Source organism: Balaenoptera physalus, assembly GCF_965194825.1.
Source record: "Balaenoptera physalus genome assembly, chromosome: 8".
Taxonomy (NCBI): domain Eukaryota; kingdom Metazoa; phylum Chordata; class Mammalia; order Artiodactyla; family Balaenopteridae; genus Balaenoptera; species Balaenoptera physalus.
This window is the reverse complement of record NC_138887.1, coordinates 99,813,358-99,839,599: the sequence shown is the minus strand read 5'-3', so window position 1 is coordinate 99,839,599 and position 26,242 is coordinate 99,813,358. Positions and strand designations below refer to the sequence as shown.

Here is a 26,242-nt window from a genome sequence, read left to right as displayed (position 1 = left end):
ACACACAGCCTGGCATACAGTAAATGCTCAATAAATATTTGGGGATGGATGGATAAATACTCCGGAACTCAATATCTACGGTGTAAGGCATAAGTCTACTGATTCTTATGAATATAAGAACAGCACTGCTTCGTCTCCAAGCCCGTTTTTGAATTACACACATCAAATGCCATTAATGAATGCTGAGTAACCTCCTCGCTCAGAAAAATACACACGTACACCTGGGCAGGAATACCCTAGAAGCCATGAGAACACCAGATATTACCTATTTTATGTCGGGGGCAGGAATGAAAATGCAGCAAAGCCAGTGTAGAGTCGACTCCCCCAGTTCTCACCATGGTGTGGGAGGAAGTCAGACAGAAAAGTAATGGACACTTACTTGTTCGCTCTCATGCCTTCTCTCCGGGTGGCCAAGCCCTCTGCAACAAGAGATTCTGCAATGTTTTCCCCATTGGTATCTGAGGAGGAAAAAAGAGGTGTGAATCTTGTGTTTAAATCCATCTCCAATAGCAAGAGAGCTCTAATGGGACCACTTTCACCCTTAGCTCTTCAAGGAATGATGTTGCCAGCGAACGGGACAAGGCAGCAAGGTAGCGTTGGGTTTTCCAAAAAATCTCTTCTCCCCCAAAATGTCTAGTCTCTAGGACCCAGAGGTCTATAAATCTTCTCTGGACTAATTTTCTAGTGTATCTCCTGAGCCAAAGGCAATCTCAGGAACTCCAGGAGACTGACAGGGAAGCAAGACACATGCAGCAGCCCAGGAAAGGATGACTAACACTGACCTAAGGAGGAGAGGCCTAGCACCAAGTGCAAATTCTGCCGCTTAATAGGTCTTTCAGCATCTTGATACATGTACTCATCTATAAAATGGGAAGAGTACCTGCCGAGACAGGTTCTTGTGAGAATTAAATGTGTGTAAATCACCAAGCGCAGTGCCAAGCACACAGCAGGAATTCACACAACAGAATCAACAGGCAGCCCCCCACCTGGACGATCAGACAGATTCACTTAGGACTGCCTACGATGTTTCACACCAGCAAGTCCAGTTCCTCTCAGGATGTCCTGTTCTCTGCTCCAAGAGGCCACCAAGACAAGCAAGCTACACCGTTTGACAAACTCTTTCTCCTGTTCTCAGAGATGCAGGGGACAGCATCTCAATTTCCAATCTCACACAGCAGCCTTCAGAGCAGGCAAGAAAAATGAAGTGAAACATAAAACACAACCTGATTAGGTGCCACCTGAGCACTTGAAACATTCATTGCACTTCCATGCTATTGAAAAAGCTTTTAGGCTCTCTGTATTCTCTTAAATCTCTGCTTGTCAGCCAAAATGATAAAAGAAGACACCTATGAGGGAATCACCACTTAAAAATCTTTAATATAGCAGAGAACAAGCTCCTAGATAAACTGAAACACAGCAGTCTAGCTGATAGGTAACGTCAGCATAGAATAAAATTCTCTAAGATTTATGTATTCAGTACACTATACATAGACTTCCGCAAGCAACAACAGGTTTACATACCACTCCCAAACTCAACCTAAATGCCTTGCCATTAGCCCTGTCCAAATTTCTGAAGCAAATCATAAGCCCCTGTTCCTACTACCAAAAAAAAAAAAAAGTTGAGATGAATGCTGTTCACGCGAAGAACGTTCAGGTTCTGAAGCTGAGCGTGGATCACAAGAACCTTTCCACTGAGGTTACCGCTGAGGCCAGACACAGACACACACAGCTACCTGACATCAGTAAATATTACACTGGTTCTTTCGAAGCAACAGGAATAACCCCACAGAGTGGAAAGTCAAAAGGAAAGACTCCACAATGATGGGGAAAGTTGAGCAGTAAGGTGTCAAGAGGTCGGGGGTAGAAAGAATGAAGGCCTGGTACAAATAAGGCGAATGGCCATAAAATCGCCAGTCAACGGCAAACGCAACAGCTCTCGGACAGTTCCTTGGCACAGAGTGCTCTGAAAGGGCTGCTGGCTGACCCACTTCTAAATGCGTTCATTGCTCCTTCAAAAGGGAGAAAAATACAATTCTCTGGGCCAAACTCCCAAAGAAGGTAACAAAATGTGGTGGATAGAATACTGAAAACGGAATTTGTAGGGAAAAGATCTGACTCTTGCTTATTACTAATCAAGGTATGACTGTGATCAAGTCACAATTGGGGCTGGTACTCAGAGCAGGTGGGTGACTATATTTTCTCCAAAAGTTGAAGACTAATCAATCATCTCTTTTTTTTTTTTAATAAGTTCTGGGTTAACCACAAACTCTCAAGTTCTATCATTCTCCTCCATCATAAAAAGAGTAGCCACATAAACAACAGGGATTTACTGTACAGCACATGGAACCATATTCAGTACCTTATAATAACCTATAGTGGAAAAGAATCTGAAGCTACACACCTGAAACACAATATTGTAAATCAACTATAGTTAAATAAATTTTTTATCTATCTACATAGAGCAAAAGATAATCTTTTTTCTAAACAAAAACAAAAACAAAAGACGAAAAAGAGAGTAGCCATAAAATAGGCTAAATATATGAACACTAATTAATTAGCTAAGGCACTGTTTCATTACAGTTGGCAGTGAGAGTTGGTTAAAGTATCTGAGTGAAAATATTAAACTTTAAGCCATTTAAACCTTTAAAACTGAAAGATGTAGATGATTTCAATCATTCTTTTGGTAATTATTTATCAATCACCTCCTATGCGCCAGATTGTATTAAACACACTAGTACGTTAACATGCTAAATTACATCCACTCTGTAATTTGCATCAGTTTGAAAAACAAACTTTCTAAAAACAACTTAAAATTTTAAATGTCAGCTCCTCTTACCTTAAATAGACTGTTTTATAGTTGGAGACTAAGGTTATTTAAATGAACACTTACAGGCCGTCTCTCCATAGAGATATCTGTACCGAAAAAACGTTCTTTTTTTTTTTTTTTTTTAATTATTTATTTTTGGCTGCATCGGGTCTTCGTTGCTGTGCGCGGGCTTTCTCTAGTTGCGGCAAGCGGGGGCTACATTGTGGCGCATGTGCTTAGTTGCTCCGCGCTTAGTTGCTCCGCGGCATGTGGAATCTTCCCGGACCAGGGCTCGAACCCGTGTTCCCTGCATTGGCAGGCAGATTCTTAACCACTGTGCCACCAGGGAAGTCCCGAAAAAACGTTCTATAGTCCAGTGAGGCCTCTTGTCCGGTAACAGAAGATTGACCAGCTGTTACAGAACTGTATTATTTTGGGTAATGGAATTCTCGAACAATTGCATTTTGAAGACAGTACACTTCTATTTGTCTTACATTCTTACTAGCCAGTAGCCCTCCAACAATAATGCTTAAGTGTTTTATTACCTACTATATTATTTGAATTATGGGTAAAAGGCAAATTTATTTACTTCTCTTTTTGAAAAGATTCCATATATTTCTATAATTTCCCAATCAGGATGCAGATAGCCATTTGCTAAAAGGGCTGTTTCTCTACTGGGTAAATTGGACAAGAAGGCTCCAAGGTCATCCACAACTCACTTGTCTAAGACCTCTACAATTAAAATCAGAATCGTAAAAGGATATTGTTAGCCTTGTCATACACCCTACTTGCTTACTTCCAGCTTACTAGTCACCCAAGGCAAATAGATTATCTAAAGCAGCTCAGTTAGAATGCTAGTTTATCAAGAATCACAGGAAACTTTAAAAGGTGTCTGCTCCCCAAATAATCCAGATGAACATAAGTGTTCCTGTTCATCTGACTGCTTTATGGAAAACATTCTACCAATTCTTTCAACGTCCTATTTCTGTTCAAACTCCATTGTGCAATCTTACTCTCCCTCTACCTAATGCAAAGAAGACCAGAACACCTAATATCCCATAAGCTATCCGGCCCAGCTAAACAACAGGCATATGTGTGCACACACACATATTTATTGAGTGCATTCTCTGTGCTGGAGCGAGATGCTTTACACATACCATCTCTTTAAACTCTCTCTGTAACTTACAAATGAAACTAGGGCTTAGAAAGGTTCAGTTAAGGGTTAAGTAAGAGTACATGGTAGAAGAGCCAGGAATCCACACCTACACCACTCCAAAGCCTGTGTTCTTTCCATTCCATTCCAAGTCATGTGGCTTACAAAAAACCACAAGCCCTAAACAAATCGTCCTTTCCTAAAGAGAGTCCCCAGGAGGAGAAGAAAAGCCACAAGATAGATAAAGCAAATAGAAGATGCAATAGGAAATCTATAGGAATTCAATTAGCACTCTGACCTAGAAGCACAGAGCCAGTGAGTTCCACAGGCTGACGGCCTAAATACAGGGAAAAATAATTCTACGCTTACACACACACCTAAACCAAGCCAGGAAAGCAGGCACAGGAGTAAACTAGGAGCAGGAGTATCAGGGCACCTACGTGCCACGAGCTCTGTGCACTTCCAATGAGACCTACAGCCAACCCTCCCAGAGCTACCTCGGCCAGACGAAAACCAGTCTTTGGAGGAACTTCAGACTTGGAGAAAAATGAGCCCTTTCCCCCTTGGTACTCACCTTTTCCAAGGTAGATCATGCCATACTCTCGCCCCTGGGGAGTCTTGTTTTCTATCGTGAAGCAGACTTCCTTCCCAATCAGCTTCTTCCGAAGGAACTCTCGAGCAGGAAATGCCCAGGGCTGAAAGACAAAATAAACGTGTTCAAGAACTAGGCAGTTCTCACACGACACAATCAACATCCAAGCAACTTCACTCCTTCAATAGCCTGGCCACACACTAGGCCCTGAGGAGAATATAAAAATGAAACACACACAACATGGATCATACACTTAGGGGGCTCCTAAAAAAGGCAGGTCGAACAGTTGGTTTAACTAGCACTGGCCCTAAAAACAGGCATCATGGTTTCCCAGACACCAGCACCAGGACTTTCCCCCATGCCCACCCCTCCACCACCCCCATCACTGTCTACTCTCTAGCCGTCTACTGTCTACTGTCTAGCTGGTAAGGGATCAGCTTGACAATGGTGGTTCTTCCCTGTCACTCATTAAAGACCCAGATACAAGGAGTGAGCCACACATCCACAATGGGTACAAACAGAGTCTCCATGTGATCTCAAGATACTATGCAGGGACTTCCCTGGTGGTGCAGTGGTTAAGAATCCTCCTACCAATGCAGGGGACACGGGTTTGATCCCTGTTCCGGGAAGATCCCACGTGCCACGGAGCAACTAAGCCCGTGCGCCACAACTACTAAGCCTGCGTTCTAGAGCCTGCGAGCTGCAACTACTGAAGCCCGCACACCTATAGCCCGTGCTCCTCAACGAGAGAAGCCACAGCAATGAGAAGCCCGCGCACCACAATGAAGAGTAGCCCCCACTCGCCACAACTAGAGAAAGCCTGCGCACAGCAAGGAAGACCCAAAGCAGCCAAAAATTAAAAAAAATAGAAAATATATATATATATAAAAAGATACTGTGCAAAGGGATGGTATTTCCCCCATCACTTTGGGATGGTACAGACAAAGGGAGATGTCTCCTCTGAAGCAGCACTGTCACAGTCAGTGGTCACTAGCACTTGAATTTACAGTCTGGACCTAGCTCAGTGCCCCAAGTTCCCTTAGAACAGAAATGAGGAAGGAGAGGGTAAGAGCTCAAGGAGTACATGATCTGCAGAAGTCCGTGTGCAGGAACAATACAGCGTGTAAAAGGGCAGAGTGGTATATGATATGCATGTGTTGTCTATTACCAATTGGAGCCACAGAACATGGGCTACACATAGTAAAGGCAAAACGGCATATCAGTGACCTGAAAAGGAAGCGTCTGCCAACCTTTTCAGTCCATGAAGATTATTCCATGGGGTTAGCCAAGAAGCTTTTCTAGAAGAAAAACATCCACGACTTCCCAGAAACCAGAAGCCAGTTTAAATGTGGCAGTCTACCAACCCACTGGGCTGGTATTCACAAAACCAGTACTGTTAGACAACAACAACTGTGGATAGTTCTAGGAAGAACTAATCCTGAGTAAGTGCTCTTGAAGACACAAAAACAAGCTTATCCTCACTCATCTAATGCACTCTCTTCAAAGTGCCAACAAGCAAAAGAACCAGTCACTCAATGGCAATATGGAGTTCACCACATTTTAATCTCCCATTTCTACCCCTCTCCTCATTCATAATAATGAAAACAGATACTGTGACCAAAGAGTATGATGACTGATAGAGCCCAACTACCAGCCACATCACAGAAACAGTACTAAACCAATTAACACAGCCTCGTACATTATTATCACCTTAGTGATCCACTTACTCTAAAAATATCCTCAGCTATAGATCTAATGTCTAGGCTTCAGTTTTGAGTAAGACACTAATACCTAAAATTCAGTGAAACATTGCTTTCCTAAATGCAAAGCTCTGACAAAACAAAGTACTCCTAAAGGAAGCCAAGACTTCGGTAAAAATTCATTTATCAAGGGTCAGTTCACAAGGAAATAGCTAACCCCTGTGGGGAAACCTCCAATTTCTACTGACTAGGCAGAATTACTAAAAGCTTTTAAGGCTTGAGGAAGGAGCCCCCTTCTCTCAGGACCTCATGTTTTACAGCTGGTCAGTCACTGGGCAATAAGAGAAAGCTACACTGGAGGTCCTGAAAAGGACATACACCTTATCCTAGAGAAAGGTAACCTAGCTTCTTCAATATTCCAGCCTTCTCAAGTTGTGTTCCATCCAGAGTCAGGCAAATTCAAAAAATGGACAAGATACGAGCTATGAAGAGAGGCGATTAGAAGATTCAGGAAAGCGAGTGACGGCATCACTCCTGCCGAGGGCAACAGAGCACTCCAGGAGAGAACCCCGTGCAGGTGTCCACACAGAGGCCAGCCAGCAGAAGGCTACCTAATGGGGAAGGCCATCCCAGTAGAGCCTCCCAGAACAACCCTACGTACACAGAAACTGACTCAAAGCGTTCGTCACATTAGGGCCACAATGACCCAACAGGAAGAATCACTGGTCTGGTCAAATGATGTGTCAGAGCTCCACCTAGGAAGCAATGGCTGTTAAGTAGCTGAGACTCAAAACTGCCTCTTCCCTTTAGAATGCCCAATGGCAGGTGATCTAGCAGCTTGCTCTCCACTCCCAGACCCATGCACGGTTCTGGTGTCTACCACGACAAATGGAATTTTAATTCCCATCTTTTCTTTGCACCAGGTAGACTCCTAAACTACTGAAACAAGATTAAATCCCACAACAATGTAAAACCGCAAAGCTAGCTACTTTTGTACTTGGCCCAGTGCTCGATCATCCCATGTCCCACCTGCATATGTAATTAATCCCTCTCTGCTGCAAACACCCCACCACCCCAATTTTCAGAAGCTCCACTGAATGTAGAAAGACTGTGACATTCATTTCTGTATTTCGCATGAAACCAACATACAGCTTCACGTACAATGAGAGCTCAAGAAATCTGTGGGAAATAAATATATAATTCCCACAGTGCCCATCAATGCAGTATCTAGGCTGCGTAGAGTAGCTAGGCAACGCTGGGGATTAGGCTGGAACAGGGCAGTGATGGCTGGGGACACACAGCAGAGCTGCTTTTATTGTCACGGGACTTAGGAGAGAGCTAAGTTTCTCTGAAAGCAGATATGAAAGAAGGCAGAGAATAATCAAGTGCATGATATTTGGGACAGTGATACAAAGGGAAGCAAATAAGCAATAATGTCCTTGACTCTGTTTGAATGTGACAAAACCAGACATGCTCCAAAACAACAGAAAGCCAGAGAGAAAGTAGTGCTGCATTCCACAATCCACTGATCCGCAAAAGGAGACGCTCCGGTTCTTTTCCTCATTATTCACCGTACACCTGCTTTGTGTCAGGCACTGACGAGGCAGAAAAACACAGACGTCCCTCCCCTCGAGGAGCCGACAACCGAGTATAGAGACATATAAACATGGAATAGGATGACAGCACAAAAAAGGGATGATGAAAGGTGATGTCAGGTGTGACTTCTCCAGAGGATGAATCACCGGGGCACAAGGAGGAGACGGAGCTCCCGCTGGAGGGGGCAGCTGAGCCAAGGCATGAGCAGGCAGGACTCAGGTGGCCTGTTAGGAGACCCGAACACTTCCTCAGCGTGGGGACTTAGCGTCCCAGAGGGGGTTCAGTAAGAGAAGACTAAAAGTCAAATCACAAATGGGACTGTATCCCAGGCTAAGGCATTTAGATTTGTCCAGCGGTAATGAGGAATCACTGAAGTATCTGGCAGTAATACTGAGCCAGGGAAAAAAATGACATCATATCTCAAAAACATCTGAGAGCATACAGAGAAAGAATCAGAGGGAAGGAAAATGAAGGCAGAAAGACTGTTACCTCAATATTCCAGAGTTGAACAAAGCACTCTCTCAGAGTTGAACAAAGAACAATAGCAACTGTAATGAAGTTTCAAGAATAGAGCAGAGAGATTTTGAAGGAGGCAGAATCTCTAAGTCTCGATAAAAGCCTGGAGGTTGGCGGGGGTGTTTGGAATTGGGTTACCACTTGGCATCACTGCTAACTTGAGCCAGAGCACCTTCAAGGGCATGGTGGGGGGAAAACCAAATCACAGCAGGGCGAGGAGAGACTAGATTACTGCACACAGAAATAGTGACTGTGGCTGACAAAGGGTGAAATCTGTAGCTCTCAAATACTTCATGTCACAGGGACCTTTGAAGAGTTACTAGGAGAAACTGAGTTGCTCTGGAAGAGACAAAAACCACTAGGCTGTATAAATATATGAAACTCCAATGAGAGCAGGGATCAGATTACAAGGTATTCTTCCAGGTGGGATAGTTCTGGTAAGATTTTATTGTACTGTTACATAGGCTACAGCTAAGATACTTCAGAACAAGCTGCAACTGGCCTTGATTCTCATCCCCAAAACAGAAAATTAAAACCCAACCCTTCTTCCCTAGAGGCAACCCTGCTTCTTCCTTCTGGGGAAATGAACTTGATTGGCTCTAGCCAACCAGGGTCAACACTCTTCTCCTCTTAGAAGCAGGCAAGCTGTTACACAACACAAAACTGAAAGGGAAAGAACTATTCAAAACGTTGGTCAAGAAAAGCACTTAGCACCCAAAATTTGAAAAGTGCTGAGAGAGATTTAATCTTCAGCACTTGGACTAACAGTACGAGAAGTGTCTGTAGTAGCAGAAATTAAATAGCACTAGAGATTACCACAGCTAACATTTGTTAAGTAGCTTACAGGCCCGTTCCGCATTATCTTGTTTAATCCTCATTGAACAACCCTGAGATATAGAATAACCCAATACTTGCGCTTACTGATAGAGGGCCAATGGAAAATAACTGATTTTGTCTATTTAGTCATTATCCCAAGAATCTAATTGCTGTTGATAGAATTTGGGGTGATTTGTCTCTATTTCCTATAACACTGCTTTACTATCTTCTTAATTCAAACAAAATGCTATTTATTATAGATGAAAACAACTGCATGTTTCTCCTTAAATGAAAGACCCCCGTGAGCTGCTTTTTTTCCCACACTTCCATGAGAGGAAAACAGCAGACGGAAGCTGAGATACTACACTTGCCCATCATCATCAAGCTGAGGCAAAAGACAAATAATTAGAATCCAGAAACTTCATTTTTGAGAGCCAAAGCACCACTGAAGAAGAAACAAGAACTGATGTTTCAAAGTACAGGAGCCAAGAAGACTCATGGCAGCTGCCTGGAGAGGTAACTTAAGGAGTCCAAGGCAGACCACAAAGAAGGCAAGGTGGCCAGGCATTAGAGATGGGGGAGCAGGGGGCTGGAGGGGATGGTAGAACAAAAGCTCAGAAGCTTGTCAAATCACCATAAGACATGGTTCTTGACAACTACTGAACCACAAGTTGCCCTAAAAAACTGATAACTTCCTCCCTTCAAAATGCATGCTTACACAAAATTTTGCAAACAATTTCATGGGGTTCACAGACGTCCTTAGGACACAGATCCCAGATTAAGAATCTATAATAAGGCACAGTCCTAACATTTATAGTATATGCTACCATTTATGAAAATGAGTGTCTACTGTATAGCAGAGTGAACTATACTCAATATCTTATAATAACCTACCATGGAAAAGAATCTGAAATACATATAACTGAATCACTTTGTTGAACACTTGAAACTAACACAACATGGTAAATTAACTATACTTCAATTAAAAAAAAGAAAGAAAGAAAAGAAAATGAGTGTCTGCTTGTATAGGTGATAAATGCCTCTGGAGACTCAAGACTGCAATAACACCAGTAGTCTCCAGGGAGAAAAACTAGATTTTTCACTGTGCATCCTTCTGAATTTTGAAGGTAAATGAAGAATTCAAACATAAATAAAAGAGCTCTGCCATAACTAATGCCAACCTCTAACAGCTGAGACTACCTAGGAAATGTACTAACCTGTTTCCAGAGAAAGAGGCATGAAACACTGATAAACCTGAAAAGGCTCTAAACCTATGGGCAAGTGTATGACGGAAAGAGACTGGGATTACTGGGATTAAAGGTAGTGAATGTATAAACTGAAGCAAGCCACTGTTGATTTGTCATCAGTCCTGTGATATAAAAATACTTGAAATAGGGAGCCTGCTTCAAGATGGCAGAGGAGTAAGACGTGGAGATACCTTCCTCCCCAAAGATACATCAGAAATACATCTACATGTGGAGTAACTCCTACAGAACACCTACTGAACGCTGGCAGAAGACCTCAGACTTCCCAAAAGGCAATAAACTCCCCACGTACCTGGGCAGGGCAAAAGAAAAAAGAAAAAACAGAGACAAAAGAATAGGGATGGGACCTGCACCTCTGGGAGGGAGCTGTGAAGGAGGAAAAGTTTCCACACACTAGGAAGCCCCTTCACTGGTGGAGACGGGGGGTCGGGGTTGGGGGGAACCTTCGGAGCCACGGAGGAGAAAGCAGCAACAGGGGTGCAGAGGGCAAAGCGGAGAGATTCCCGCACAAAGGATCAGTGCTGACCAGCACTCACCAACCCGAGAGGCTTGTCTGCTCACCCGTCAGGGCGAGTGCAGGCTGGGAGCTGAGGCTCGGGCTTCGGAGGTCAGACCCCAGGGAGAGGACTGGGGCTGGCGGCGTGAACACAGACTGAAGGGGGCTAGTGCCCCACAGCTAGCCGGGAGGGAGTCCGGGAAAAATTCTGGACCTGCCTAAGAGGCAAGAGACCATTGTTTTGGGTGCATGAGGAGAGGGGATTCAGAGCACCACCTAAATGAGCTCGAGACGGGCGCAAGCCGCGGCTATCAGCGCGGACCCCAGAGGCGGGCATGAAATGCTAAGGCTGCTTCTGCAGCCACCAAGAAGCCTGTGTGCGAGCACAGGACACTATCCAAACCTCCCCTCCCGGGAGCCTGTGCAGCCCGCCACTGCCAGGGTCCCGTGATCCAGGGACAACTTTCCCAGGAGAACGCACGGCGCGCCTCAGGCTGGTGCAACGTCAAGCCGGCCTCTGCCGCCGCAGGCTCGCCCCGCATTCCGTACCCCTCCCTCCCCCTGGCCTGAGTGAGCCAGAGCCCCCTAATCAGCCGCTCCTTTAACCCCGTCCTGTCTGGGTGAAGAACAGATGCCCTCAGGCGACCTACACACAGAGGCGGGGCCAAATCCAAAGCTGAACCCCGGGAGCTGTGCGAACAAAGAAGAGAAAGGGAAACTCTCCCAGCAGCCTCAGGAGCAGCGGATTAAATCTCCACAATCAACTTGATGTACCCTGCATCTGTGAAATACCTGAATAGACAACGAATCATCCCAAAATTGAGGCGGTGGACTTCGGAAGCAACTGTAAACTTAGGGTTTGCTTCCTGCATCTAATTTATTTCTGGTTTTATGTTTATCTTAGTTTAGTATTTAGAGTTTATCACCGTTGGTAGATTTGTTTATTGATTTGGTTGCTCTCTTCCTCGTTTTTTTAATATATATATATATATTTTTTTCATTTTCTCTTTTTGTGAGTCTGTGCATGTATGCTTCTTTGTGTGATTTTGTCTGCATAGCTTTGCTTTCACCATTTGTTCTACGGTTCTATCTGTCCGTTTTTTTGTTTGTTTGCTTTTTTTTTTTTTAGTATAGTTTTCACTGCTTGTTATCATTGGTGGATTTGATTTTTGGTTTGTTTGCTCTCTTCTTTCTTTCTTTTTTTCTTTTTCTATTACCTTTTAATTTTTTTATTTTTAATAATTATTTTTTCTTTTCTATTTTAATAACTTTATTTTATTTTATTTTTTTAATTTATTTTCTTCCATTTTTTGTCCCTTTTCTTCTCAGCTGTGTGGCTGACAGGGTTTTGGTGCTCTGGCCGGGTGTCAGGCCTGTGCCTCTGAGGTAGGAGAACCGAGTTCAGGACACTGGTCCACCAGAAACCTCCCAGCTCCACGTAATATCAAACGGCAAAAGCTCTCCCAGAGATCTCCATCTCAACGCTAAGACCCAGCTCCACTCAACGACCATGAAGCTACAGTGCTGGACACCCTATGCCAAACAACTAGCAAGGCAGGAATACAACCCCACCCATTAGCAGAGAGGCTGCCTAAAATCATAATAGTCACAGACACCCCAAAACACACCACCAGACGCAGTCCTGCCCACCAGAAAGACAAAATCCAGCCTCATCCACCAGAACACAGGCACCAGTCCCCTCCACCAGGAAGCCTACACAACCCACTGAACCAACCTTACCCACTGGGGGCAGACATCAAAAACAACGGGAAGAACAAACCTGCAGCCTGCGAAAAGGAGACCCAAACACAGTAAGTTAAGCAAAATGAGAAGACAGAGAAACATGCAGCAGATGAAGGAGCAAGGTAAAAACCCACCAGACCAAACAAATGAAGAGTAAATAGGCAGCCTACCTGAAAAAGAATTCAGAATAATGACAGTAAAGATGATCCAAAATCATGGAAATAGAATAGAGAAAATACAAGAAATGTTTAACATGGACCTAGAAGAGCTAAAAAGCAAACAAACAATGTTGGACAACACAATAAATGAAATTTAAAATTCTCTAGAAGGAATCAATAGCAGAATAACTGAGGCAGAAGAAAGGATAAGTGACCTGGAAGATAAAATAGTGGACATAACTACTGCAGAGCAGAATAAATAAAAAAGAATGAAAAGAATTGAGGACAGTCTTAGAGACCTCTGGGGCAACATTAAACGCACCAACAGTCGACCTATAGGGGTCCCAGAAGAAGAAGAGAAAAAGAAAGGGTCTGAGAAAATATTTGAAGAGATTAGAGTTGAAAACTTCCCTAATATGGGAAAGGAAATAGTTAATCAAGTCCAGGAAGCACAGAGTCCCATACAGGATAAATCCAAGGAGAAAAATGCATGCCAAGATACATATTAATCAGACTATCAAAAATTAAATACAAAGAAAAAATATGAAAAGCAGCAAGGGAAAAACAACAATTAACATAAAAGGGAATCCGCATAAGGTTAACAGCTGATCTTTCAGAAGAAACTCTGCAAGCCAGAAGGGAGTGGCAGGACATATTTAAAGTGATGAAATGGAAGAATCTACAACCAAGATAACTCTACCCGGCAAGGATCTCATTCAGATTCAATGGAGAAATTAAAACCTTTACAGACAAGCAAAAGCTAAGAGAATTCAGCACCACCAAACCAGCTTTACAACAAATGCTAAAGGAACTTCTCTAGGCAGGAAAAACAAGAGAAGGAAAACCCCTACAATAACAAACCCAAAACAATTAAGAAAATGGTAATAGGAACATACACATCAATAACTACCTTAAATGTAAATGGATTAAATGCTCCAACCAAAAGACATAGACTGGGTGAATGGATACAGAAACAAGACCCCTATATATGCTGTCTATAAGAGACCCACTTCAGACCTAGGGACACATACAGACTGAAAGTGAGGGGAGGGAAAAAGATATTCCATGCAAATGGAAATCAAAAGAAAGCTGGAGTAGCAATTCTCTTATCAGACAAAATAGACTTTAAAATAAAGACTATTACAAGAGACAAAGAAGGACACTACATAATGATCAAGGGATCAATCCAAGAAGAAGATATAACAATTGTAAATATCTATGCACACAACATAGGAGCACCTCAATACATAAGGCAAATGCTAACAGCCATAAAAGGGGAAATTGACAGTAACACAATCATAGTAGGGGACTTTAACACCCCACTTTCACCAATGGACAGATCATCCAAAATGAAAATAAATAAGGAAACACAAGCTTTAAGTGATACATTAAACAAGATGGACTTAATTGATATGTATAGGACATTCCATCCAGAAACAACAGAATACACTTTCTTCTCAAGTGCTCATGGAACATTCTCCAGGATAGATCATATCTTGCGTCACAAATCAATCATTGGTAAATTTGAGAAAATTGAAATCGTATCAAGTATCTTTTCCGACCACGTTATGAGACTAGATATCAATTACAGGAAAAAAAAACTGTAAAAAATACAAACACATGGAAGCTAAACAATACACTACTAAATAACCAAGAAATCAATGAAGAAATCAAAGAGGAAATCAAAATATACCTAAAAACAAATGACAATGAAAACACGATGACCCAAAACCTATGTGATGCAGCAAAAGCAGTTCTAAGAGGGAAGTTTATAGCAATAATATTCTACCTCAAGAAACAAGAAACATCTCAAATAAACAACCTAACCTTACACCTAAAACAATCAGAGAAAGAAGAACAAAAAAACCCCAAAGTAAGCAGAAGGAAAGAAATCATAAAGATCAGATCAGAAATAAATGAAAAAGAAATGAAGAAACAATAGCAACGATCAATAAAACTAAAGGCTGGTTCTTTAAGAAGATAAACAAAATTGATAAACCATTAGCCAGACTCATCAAGAAGAAAAGGGAGAAGACTCAAATCAATAGAATTAGACGTGAAAAACGAGTAGTAACAACTGACACAGCAGAAATACGAAGGATCATGAGAGATTACTACAAGCAACTATATGCCAATAAAATGGACAACCTGGAAGAAACGGACACATTCTTAGAAAAGCACAACCTTCCGAGACTGAACCAGGAAAAAGTAGAAAATATAAACAAACCAATCACAAGCACTGAAATTGAGACTGTGATTTAAAATCTTGCAACAAACAAAAGTCCAGGACCAGATGCCTTCACAGGAGCAATCTGTCAAACATTTAGAGAAGAGCTAACACCTATCCTTCTCAAAATCTTCCAAAATATACCAGAGGGAGGAACACTCCGTAACTCATTCTACGAGGCCACCATCACCCTGATACCAAAACTAAACAAAGATGTCACAAAGAAAGAAAACTACAGGCGAGTATCACTGATGAACACAGATGCAAAAATCCTCAACAAAATACTAGCAAACAGAATCCAACAGCACATTAAAAGGATCATACACCATAATCAAGTGGGGTTTATCCCAGGAATGCAAGGATTCTTCAATATACACAAATCAATCAATGTGATACACCATATTAACAAATTGAAGGAAAAAAACCATATGATCATATCAATAGATGCAGAAAGTTGTAACATAAAAGATGTGACAAAATACAACACCCATTTATGATAAAAACCCTCCAGACAGTAGGCATAAATGGAACTTACCTCAACATAATAAAGGCCATATATGACAAACCCACAGCCAACATCATTCTCAATGGTAAAAAACTGAAACCATTTTCACTAAGATCAGGAACAAGACAAGGTTGTCCACTCTCACCATTATTATTCAACACTGTTTTGGAAGTTTTAGCCACAGCAATCAGAGAAGAAAAAGAAATAAAAGGAATCCAAATCAGAAAAGAAGTAAAGCTGTCACTGTTTGCAGATGACATGATACTATACACAGAGAATCCTAAAGATGCTACCAGAAAACTACTAGAGCTAATCAATGAATTTGGTAAAGTTGCAGGATACAAATTTAATGCACAGAAATCTCTTGCATTCCTACACACTAATGATGAAAAATCTGAAAGAGAAATTAAGGAAACACTCCCATTCACCACTGCAACAAAAAGAATAAAATACCTAGGAATAAACCTACCTAAGGAGACAAAAGACCTGTATGCAGAAAACTATAAGACACTGAAGAAAGAAATTAAAAATGATACAAATAGATGGAGAGATATACCATGTTCTTGGATGGGAAGAATCAACATCGTGAAAATGACTATACTACCCAAAGCAATCTACAGATTCAATGCAATCCCTATCAAACTACCAATGGCATTTTTCACAGAACTAGAACAAAAAAGTGCACAATTTGTATGGAAACACAAAAGACCTCGAATAGCCAAAGCAATCTTGAGAAAGAAAAACGGAATTGGAGGACTCAGGCTCCCTGACTTCAGACTATACTACAAAGCTACAGTCAGCAAGACAGTATGGTACTGGCACAAAAACAGAAATATAGATCAATGGAACAGGATAGAAAGCCCAGAGATAAACCCACACACATATGGTCACCTTATTTTTGATAAAGGAGGCAAGAATATACAATGGAGAAAAGACAACCTCTTCAATAAGTGGTGCTGGGAAAACTGAACAGCTACACGTAAAAGAATGAAATTAGAACACTCCCTAACACCTTACACAAAAATAAACTCAAAATGGATTAAAGACCTAAATGTAAGGCCAGACACTATCAAACTCTTAGAGGAAAACATAGGCAGAACACTCTATGACATAAATCAGAGCAAGATCTTTTTTGACCCACCTCCTAGAGAAATGGAAATAAAAATAAACAAATGGGACCTAATGAAACTTAAAAGCTTTTGCACAGCAAAGGAAACCATAAACAAGGTGAAAAGACAACCCTCAGAATGGGAGAATATATTTGCAAATGAATCAACTGACAAAGGATTAATCTCCAAAATTTACAAGCAACTCATGCAGCTCAATATCAAAAAAACAAACAACCCAATCCAAAAATGGGCAGGAGACCTAAATAGACATTTCTCCAAAGAAGATATACAGATTGCCAACAAACACATGAAAGGATGCTCAACATCACTAATCATTAGAGAAATGCAAATCAAAACTACAACGAGGTATCACCTCACATCGGTCAGAATGGCTATCATCAAAAAATCTACAAACAATAAATGCTGGAGAGGGTGTGGAGAAAAGGGAACCCTCTTGCACTGTTGGTGGGAATGTAAATGGATACAGCCACTATGGAGAACAGTATGGAGGTTCCTTAAAAAACTAAAAATAGAACTACCATACGACCCAGCAATGCCACTACTGGGCATATACCCTGAGAAAACCATAATTCCAAAAGAGTCATGTATCACAATGTTCACTGCAGCTCTATTTATATCAGCCAGGACACGGAATCAACCTAAGTGTCCACTGACAGATGAATGGATAAAGAAGATGTGGCACACATATACAATGGAATATTACTCAGCCATAAAAAGAAAGGAAATTGAGTTATTTGTAGTGAGGTGGATGGACCCAGAGTCTGTCATACAGAGTCAAGTAAGTCAGAAAGTGTAAAACAAATACCATATGCTAGCACATATATATGGAATCTAAAAGAAAAAAAAAAAAAAGGTTCTGAAGAACATAGGGGCAGGACAGGAATAAAGACACAGACGTAGAGAATGGACTTGAGGACATGGGGAGGGGGAAGGGTAAGCTGGGACAAAGTGAGAGAGTGGCATGGACTTTATATATGCTACCAGATGTAAAATAGCTAGCTAGTGGGAAGCAGCCGCATAGCACAGGGAGATCAGCTCAGTGCTTTGTGACCACCTAGTGGGGTGGGATAGGGAGGGTGGGAGGGAGATGCAAGAGGGAGGAGATATGGGGATATATGTATATGTATAGCTGATTCACTTTGTTATACAGCAGAAACTAACACACCATTGTAAAGCAATTATATTCCAATAAAGATGTTAAAAAAACAAACAAACTTGAAATATACAGAAAAGAAGTACATCAAATGTGCAGTCAAGGAGGAGACTGGGCTATAACCTGGGTCTACAGCCTCTCGGAGGGGAAGCACCTACCTCATCCGGGGTGTCTTTTGCATCAGGTTGTGTGGCAGCTGCCCTGCGGGCAAGGTTTCCAGCACGAATGTTGCTAAGGTTGATCTGCCTCTCTGGAGGAGGCCCACCACGAGGCTGCCCGCGGACAATGATGGCACACCCTGAGAGGACCTAGGTCAGGGGAAAAACAGAGAAAATTAGGCGTCTAAAGGTAACATCACCAGAATACAGATGGTCCACTCCTGTATCCCCAATATCTAGAACACTATTCGGCCTCTTGAAGGCACTCAAATATTTGTTGAATGACTGAATGAACAAGACTATTTCTAAGTTTATAAGAGAAATACCTACATAAAACCTTGGGCTAGATTCTGAAGTGACTGACCCAGCAATACAAATAAGAATTACACAAATGATAGAAGACTCATAAAATAGACTAGGGTGAAGAGGCATGTGAGACATGGCGATAACCTTTGTAATTTCATCCCTGCAAGCTGACCACCACCTGTGTTCTTTTCAGTATTTAAGAAGTTAATGTCTCCATCCACATGTGCTGTTCTACGGTGGAAAAGGCAAGCAATGGAAGAAGGCCAGAGAAAAGTGGAATCTGAAGGAAGAAGCCCCGACACGCCAGCCACACCAGCCAGAAGGAGCCGAGGATGCCCAGGGCTAACGCGGAGGCAGTGCAGCCAGAGCCCCGTACTCACACTTCCTCTGTAGACAGTGCTCAGACTCTAGGCTAAGAGAGAAATACAGAAGAGAGAATCTAGAAAACCCACGCCCTCGGTGATTAAAACAGGGGAATCGAAGAAGCACCTTAAAGCCCCCAAGTCCAGCAGCTCCTTCCCTCTCTCCCTGAAGGACGCCAGGCGTAAAACCCTCTTGGCAACTGTGGAACGAGCTCTAAAGCTCACTTAAAATATTTGCGGGGGGAAGAAGAAAGGATTTCACGTGGGAGAAGAGAAGAAACGGCACACAGAAAAACATGAGAATCATCGCCCAAACTATTCAAATTCTTTGCTCAGCGAGGCACGATTTAATCAACAGAGAGACTTGAGCACTGGCTTCACTAGAGCTGAAAGGCTCAATCCCACCTTCAAAACAGGAAAAAGTTGCTGAATGAAAAGTTAGTAGATAGAAGGTTGGAGAGTCCTGCCAATGCAGAACTCCGCAGCAGACAAGACCACGGAGTTTTCTGTAAAGGGAACAGTCCTTGGAAAGGAAGCTGACTCAAAGGAAGAAAGGAAGGAATATGAAGGAAGCCACTTCGATATGCATTTGCTTACCTGACTTGTCTCCCTCACCTCTCCACCTTAACTCATGCTCTAAATCGTGGATTATTAATATAAATACAGAAGTGCATTAAACATATATGTACACCTTAAAGAATAAGAAGCAAACAACTATGTAACCACCACCCAAGTTAATTACCAGAACACTAGCAGAACCTTGGATCCCCTGTGCCCCTCTCTACTCTCAGCCCCTTCTCCTGACTGCCACCACTATCCTGACCATTGTGATAACCCCTCCTCCCTTGATTTTCTGTACAGTGTTACCATTTACGTATACATCTCTATGCAATATGGTGGTTTTGTTTTTCCTATTTCTGAACTCTATAAACTGAGTCTACTGCGTGTACCCATCAGTGACTTGCTTCTTTTGCCCTTTTTTTGGGTGAAACTCATTCATGCCAGAACACTAGTTTATTCACTTTTGTGGCTGTACAGTATTCCATTGTATGAACCTACATAGTCCAACAAATATACATAGTCCAACAAATATACATAGTCCAACAAATATACATAGTCCAACAAATATACATAGTCCAATTTTTTTTTTTAATTAGTGCTAAGATTAACATCTCATTATCCCCAATACCTCAAGCACACAGACCTTGGTCTAAATGGTTCCTCCCTGGCTACACAATGACACACATAACAAAAGACTGTCTTCCGTATCTAGTTACAAGTCATGCTTTTCATTTTTATCCTTTGTGATCGAGTGTTACCAGCAATTAAACCCTACAGCTCCAACCAAACAGTCTTGCTAACAGCCTTTCTTGAGAACCCATGTCCTGGACATCATCCCAGGGATCTGACATTCTAAAAAGGCAAGCCCTCAAACAAAGCAAAGCCAAAGAAGAGATAGAGTAGGGCACAGGATGGCTGATGTTCCTGAAATGAGAAGGGCCAAAGGAAGAAAAGGAAAAGAATGTGGAAATGATTCATTTACAGTCAATTCTTCACAAGTGGCGGAAGAAAAGCACATTTTTTGAATACCTGCCTTGAAATCATTCATGTACAGGCTGCAACGGGACTGAGGAGCATAGAGCATACAAAGCAGAGCACCTGTCTCAAAGGCCTATTCCTTGATTTTTGTCAAGTTTTCACAAAAAGTAATAAAGCACTCCCAGGAGACCCAGTACCTCTTGGGAAGCCCAGCTGGAAACTCACCTTGGCTGACCAGTGAGCACTGACCCAGGCTAGGAAACAATCTTTATTTCTCAAGTCTGACGAAACCCGCTGAAAAGCTCAAGAATAGAATGACTGATGAGTACCCTCTTATTCCCCCTAAATATCAGCAAGGTGTTACCTCTAATGCCTTGACCTAGTAAAGTAGATCACTGGGGGACGGTGGGTCTATAACTATCATCCCGGCCCCAACTTGTACAAAGGAATTTTGAAAAACCTCGTTTGTACACTCTCCCCTTGCCCTGAAAGCTATTCTGAAGACTGCTGTCAGAGCTTCTTTGCATTACGGCACCAAATATGCCATTCAGACAACAGTCAGTACTTGAATTAATATTAGAGAGAGGTGATTTTATAGGCTGCACAACACCTTTTATACTGTTGAGGATACAAATGCAAGCAGCAACCACCAAGTCAACCTCCCAAGCAACAAGGACAGGTATTCACTGTGGCAGGCACTGCTACTCCTGTTCCCCCAGGAGGAGAGGACTGGCACGGCTACATCTTTCCTCTGAAACTCTCTCCCCCTCATTCATTTGGCCACAGCCTTGGTGATGAGATGGGAAAAGACTGTCTGCAGACCATTATGGAAGGAAGAGACCTGTCTACATGGGAAGGATTTGTTTCCTTCCTATTATTTATAGGAACTGAAATAGTTCAAAACACACTCCACCTCCTCTTTTGCTCTCTCCATTTCATCTTCCAAGTACTGTTCAACTCCCTCCACCTGCCTCACTTGTCAAAAGTCTTTATTCAAGTTCTTCCTCAATAAAAATATTTAATGGGCTTCTCTTGTCTAAGGTTCCCCACCAAATAAAGCCAAGGGAAAGACCTTCTGGGGGAAAAATACTTAAAATGTCTTTATTTTTTGGGGGCTGTGTTGGGTCTTCATTGCTGCACACAGGCTTTCTCTAGTTGCAGTGAGTGGGGGCTACTCTTCTTTGCGGTGCGCGGGCTTCTCATTGCGGTGGCTTCTCTTGTTGCGGAGCACCGGCTCCGGGTGCGCAGGCTTCAGTAGTTGTGGCACGTGGGCTCAGTAGTTGCAGCACGCGGGCCCCTAGAGTGCACGGGCTTCAGTAGTTGCGGCATGCGGGCTCAATAGCTGCGGCATGCGGGCTCAGTAGTTGTGGCACGCGGGCTCAGTAGTTGTGGCACGTGGGCTTAGTTGCTCCACGGCACGTGGGATCTTCCGGGACCAGGGATCGAACCCATGTCCCCTGCATTGGCAGGCGGATTCTTAACCACTGTGCCACCAGGGAAGTCCTTTAAAATGTCTTTAAGTAAAATATGAGAAAGACCAAGGGTCTATATATCAAACTTAACTTGTATCTCATATGACACGAAAACAAGTCATTTTTCCTCTGTAAATCACAAGACCTGACATCTAAGTTGACTACTTATAATTTTATCCATTGATTGAGCCATTTATTTATTCATTCATTTATTAATTCAACACAAATTTATTGAGTGCCTTCTATATGCCAGGCACTGTTCCAGGCAAGTAACATACTTCAGTGAAATAAAACAGACAAAAATGTCTGCTCTTGGAGAGCTGACGTTCTAGTGTGGGGAGCCAGACAAACAATAAACAAGTAAAATATTGTTTGTTATCCAGAATTTTAATTTCAGAAAAATAATGTTAAGATTGAGAGGCAACTGTCAGGGGTAATTGTTCTGCCAAAGCTGTACTGATTCATGTTGCAAACTTTCATGGATGCGGTAATTATCCTTAATTGCTAATTTATAGGGCATAGAAAGCAAGTCATATGGTAACTGCTTTATCCAATTATATTAATAAAATGACATATTCTAGAAAAATGATCTTAGCCCTACCTGATACAGCAGGAGGCTTGTGAAAACAGCTGTCAAAACGAGTCAGTTTGATTGAGGTTATGAATTAGACAGTTTTCATGTCTGACAATAAAGGCTGCAGAGAGACATGGTGTGATTCAGAGGACCTGGCTTCAGGGCACAAGTTGGATGGTGACAAAGGCTGAAACAAGCCAGCTGAGAAGGAAAATGGGGACTCAAACTGCTCAAACCCACTAATAGGTGTACTGGGAGATTCACCTACAGTGAAACGTTTTATGGGCAGCTACTAAAATACTGCACAGCAACAGGAACAACATCTTAAATCTTCACTAGATACTGATAAATGACTTGGTTTAACTCTTAAGCCCCCAGACCACGAACACCAAAAGACAGAAAACTTCTAATACAAAAACCTACCCAGGGCTTCCTTGGTGGCGCAGTGGTTAAGAATCCGCCTGCCAATGCAGGGGACACGGGTTCGAGCCCTGGTCCAGGAAGATCCCACATGCTGCGGGGCAACTAAGCCTGTGTGCCACAACTACTGAGCCTGCGCTCTAGAACCCACGAGTCACAGCTACTGAAGCCCACATGCATAGAGTCCGTGCTCTGCAACAAGAGAAGCCACTGCAATGAGAAGCCCCGCGCACCGCAACGAAGAGTAGCCCCCGCTCGCTGCAACTAGAGAAAGCCGACGCGCAGCAACAAAGACCCAACGCAACCAAAAATAAATAAATAAAATAAATAAATTTAAAAAAAAAAAACCTACCCACACTATACTTAGGGCAAAAAAAGTGATGGTATAGAAATCCGTGTCAATAAAATCAGCATTCTTTTTCATGGCACCAAGAGCAAAAATCATCTTGGCTTAAAAGTCATATCTTCTTAGCTGAGAGCATCTTGTTAGCTCTACAAGGAGGACTAGCTTAACAGGTATACCTGCCTGATAAGATATGACAAGAATATCTTAGCCATATCTGTCAATATGAAGATCCAATATAAAGAATAAGGATAGTCACCTGATGAACACCAAAATGTTATGAAACGGAAGCTCAAAATAAACTCGTACATTTACGGTCAACTGATTTTCCAAAAGGGTGCCAAGACAATTGGGAAAGAACCTTTCAACAAAAATATGCTGGGAAAACTGGATATCCATGTGCAAAAGAATGAAGCCGGATCTCTACCTCACACCATATACAAAAGTTAACTCAAAGGATCAGAGACCTAAATATAAGAGTTAAACTATAAAACTCTTAGAAGAAAACATGGTGACCATGGATTAGGCAATGGTTTCTTAGATATGACACCATCTTAGAAAGCACAAGCAACCAAAAACATCGTGCTTCAATGGATGATATCAAGAAAGTGAAAAGATAGTATTTACAAAACGTATGTGATAAGGGTCTAGTACCCGGAATAAGGAAATACTGTAACTCAACAATTAAAAATGGGCAAGGATTTGAACAGATATCTATCCAAAGAAGATATACAAATGGCCAGTAAGCACATTTATTATTAGTCATCAGGGAAATGCAAATCAAAACCACAATGACATATATCACTTCATAGCTACTAGGGTGGCTATAATCAGTAAGACAGACAATAACAAGTGTTGACAAGAATGTGGAGAAATTAGAACCTTAATACATTGTTGGTGATGCAATCACTTTGGAAAACAGTCTGGCAGTCCCTCAAAAGTTAAACATAGAATTATCATATGACCCAGCAATTTCACTCCTAGGTACAAAGTCAAGAAAAATAAAATATATGTCCACACAAAATCTTGTACACAAATGTTCATGGTAACATTACTCATAAGAGCCAAAAAGAGTAGAAACAATCCAAATGTCCATCAAGCGACAAACAGATAAGCAAAATGTAGTATAACCATAAAATGGAATATTATTCAGAAATAAAAAGAAATGAAGTACTGATTGATGCTACAACATGGATGAATCTTGAAAACATTATGCTAAGTGAAAGAAGCCAGACAAAAAGCCACATACTGAAATGATTCCATTTATATGAAATGTCCAGAACAGGCAAATCCATAGAGACAGAAAGTAGATCTGTGGTTCTCAAGGGCTGGAGGGAGAGAACAAGGAGTGACTGCTAATAAGTCCAGGGTTTCTTTTTCTTTTAAGTACCAATGAAAACTGTTCTAGAATCAGACAGTGGTAACAGTTGTGTGAGTAATTTTATGGTATGTGAATTTATTTAAATTAAAAAAATTAAGATCCAATATGGAAGTACAAAAATATGACATAAAATGTCTATCTCCATAGGGGTATTTCCATATCTTGTAGGAAGATTAGACCCTTAGCTGACCAACACTAACAGAAGTTTTTTAAAAGGCAGCTGACTCAGACCCAAAAGTCAGGCATGGGGATTCACAACAGAATGGCGGGCTACTGTAAACTTTCAAGTCCTCGAGAAATAACAAGATAGAAGTCACGGGAAAGAAGCAGAACTTTAGTGAAATCTACAAAGCCCTAAAAAGGAGAAAGATGGCCGAAAACAATACAAGCTTTTTCTGAGAAACAACACAGCAAGTAGAATGAACTCCTTTCCCTCTGTGGCACAGAAAGGAGAACCAAGAAAACCACTAACAGTCCAAGAACCAAGAACAGTCCATAATGCCATCCACAAGTCTGCAAAGGCCACAACCCAAAGGCTGCATGTTTAGAGGACAAAGAAGCAGGCCAGCGACTCTTCTCTGGACAAGGTGTTTTCTCCACCTAAAAATACCATCGGGGACGAGGAAGAACTGTTGTGCACTTTAATGAAGCAAAAAACTCTAAAGAAATGGAATTAAAGCACAAGTAGAACTTTAAAAACAAACAAACAAAAAAACAGACTGGAGAAAATCTTAGTATGTCAGAAAAAAAGCCTTCTGGCAGCCAGAGCTGTTGCCTCCACAGGAAGAATCATCTCTTGAAAATTAAAACGTCATTTAGACAAAGAGCAAGCAACCCCAGAAGAGCATAAGCTGTGTGGTCTCGGAGGTCTTTCCCAGCACATGCGCCAACATGACCGGCTTTTTCTTTCTTTTTCTGGCGAGAGCAAGAGGCAAACCTAAATGAAGGGGCCCAGCATTCAAGCACAATGACCTGGAAGCCCATGGCCTCGTGGCAGGCCATTTCACTTGCGCCGGGCACACTAGCTCTTTCAGGAGAGACAATCCAGGGCCAGCTGTACCATGAATTGGGCCTCAGTTTGGAAAGAAGCAAGTTCAAATCTCAAGGGGACTCTAACGATCACCTGCAGAGAGAGGGCAGCTAACTGAGAGCATCTCATCAAGGCCCTTTTATTTTACAGATGAAGAATCTGCAAATGAGACAGGCTCAAGTGACTTTTGCTTAAAATAAAATTGATGGCAGAGCAAGTAATAGACCTGAAGTCCCCAAACCTGATGTTCTACTATGCCACAGGAAGAAACAAGCATCTGGGGAGCTGCTATCTGTTAAAACGGTAGGTGAGGTTACCTACTGATTAAATCTTCTCCTCAGTTAAAAATCTCCATTTCCGTGTGCCAGCAGAGCATGTGTCAGAGACTAAATCACTAAGCCAGCAAAGCTTCCATGAGCTGGCTCCCCAAACCAAATCAACACTTATTAAACACTACCATATGCACGGAAAGCAGACTTGCAGTCCCAATTTTACCAAAGAATACCCAAAAAGGAGACACAAAGGAAGAAAACTTCAGAATGATAAAAAGCAGGATTGGCAAACTACAGTCCAGTGGCCAAATCCGCCCTACCACCTGTTTCTGTACAATCCATGAGCTAAAAATGGTTTTTACATTTTTAAGTGGTTAAAAAAAAAAGGATGTTATGTAACACATGGAAAGAGTATGAAATTCAAGTTTCAGCTTCCATAAATAAAGTTTTATTGGAACATGGCCAAGCTCATTCACTTATGTAATAGTCTATATGGTTGCTTTCACACTGAAACAGCAGAGTTGAGTAG

At 41.9% G+C, this 26,242-nt stretch overlaps 1 protein-coding gene across 1 annotated transcript in view; it reads right to left on the bottom strand.

Moving 5' to 3' along the window:
- Positions 1-26,242, bottom strand: part of SND1 (staphylococcal nuclease and tudor domain containing 1) — a 421,659-nt gene that overhangs the window by 374,100 nt on the left and 21,317 nt on the right. Inside the window, exons 2-4 of the mRNA XM_082472295.1 lie at positions 18,015-18,164; positions 4,534-4,654; positions 380-458 (exon numbers count right to left, since the gene is read on the bottom strand). Of these exons, the coding sequence (XP_082328421.1) occupies positions 380-458; positions 4,534-4,654; positions 18,015-18,164 (350 nt within the window). The remainder of the gene's footprint in view (positions 1-379; positions 459-4,533; positions 4,655-18,014; positions 18,165-26,242) is intronic.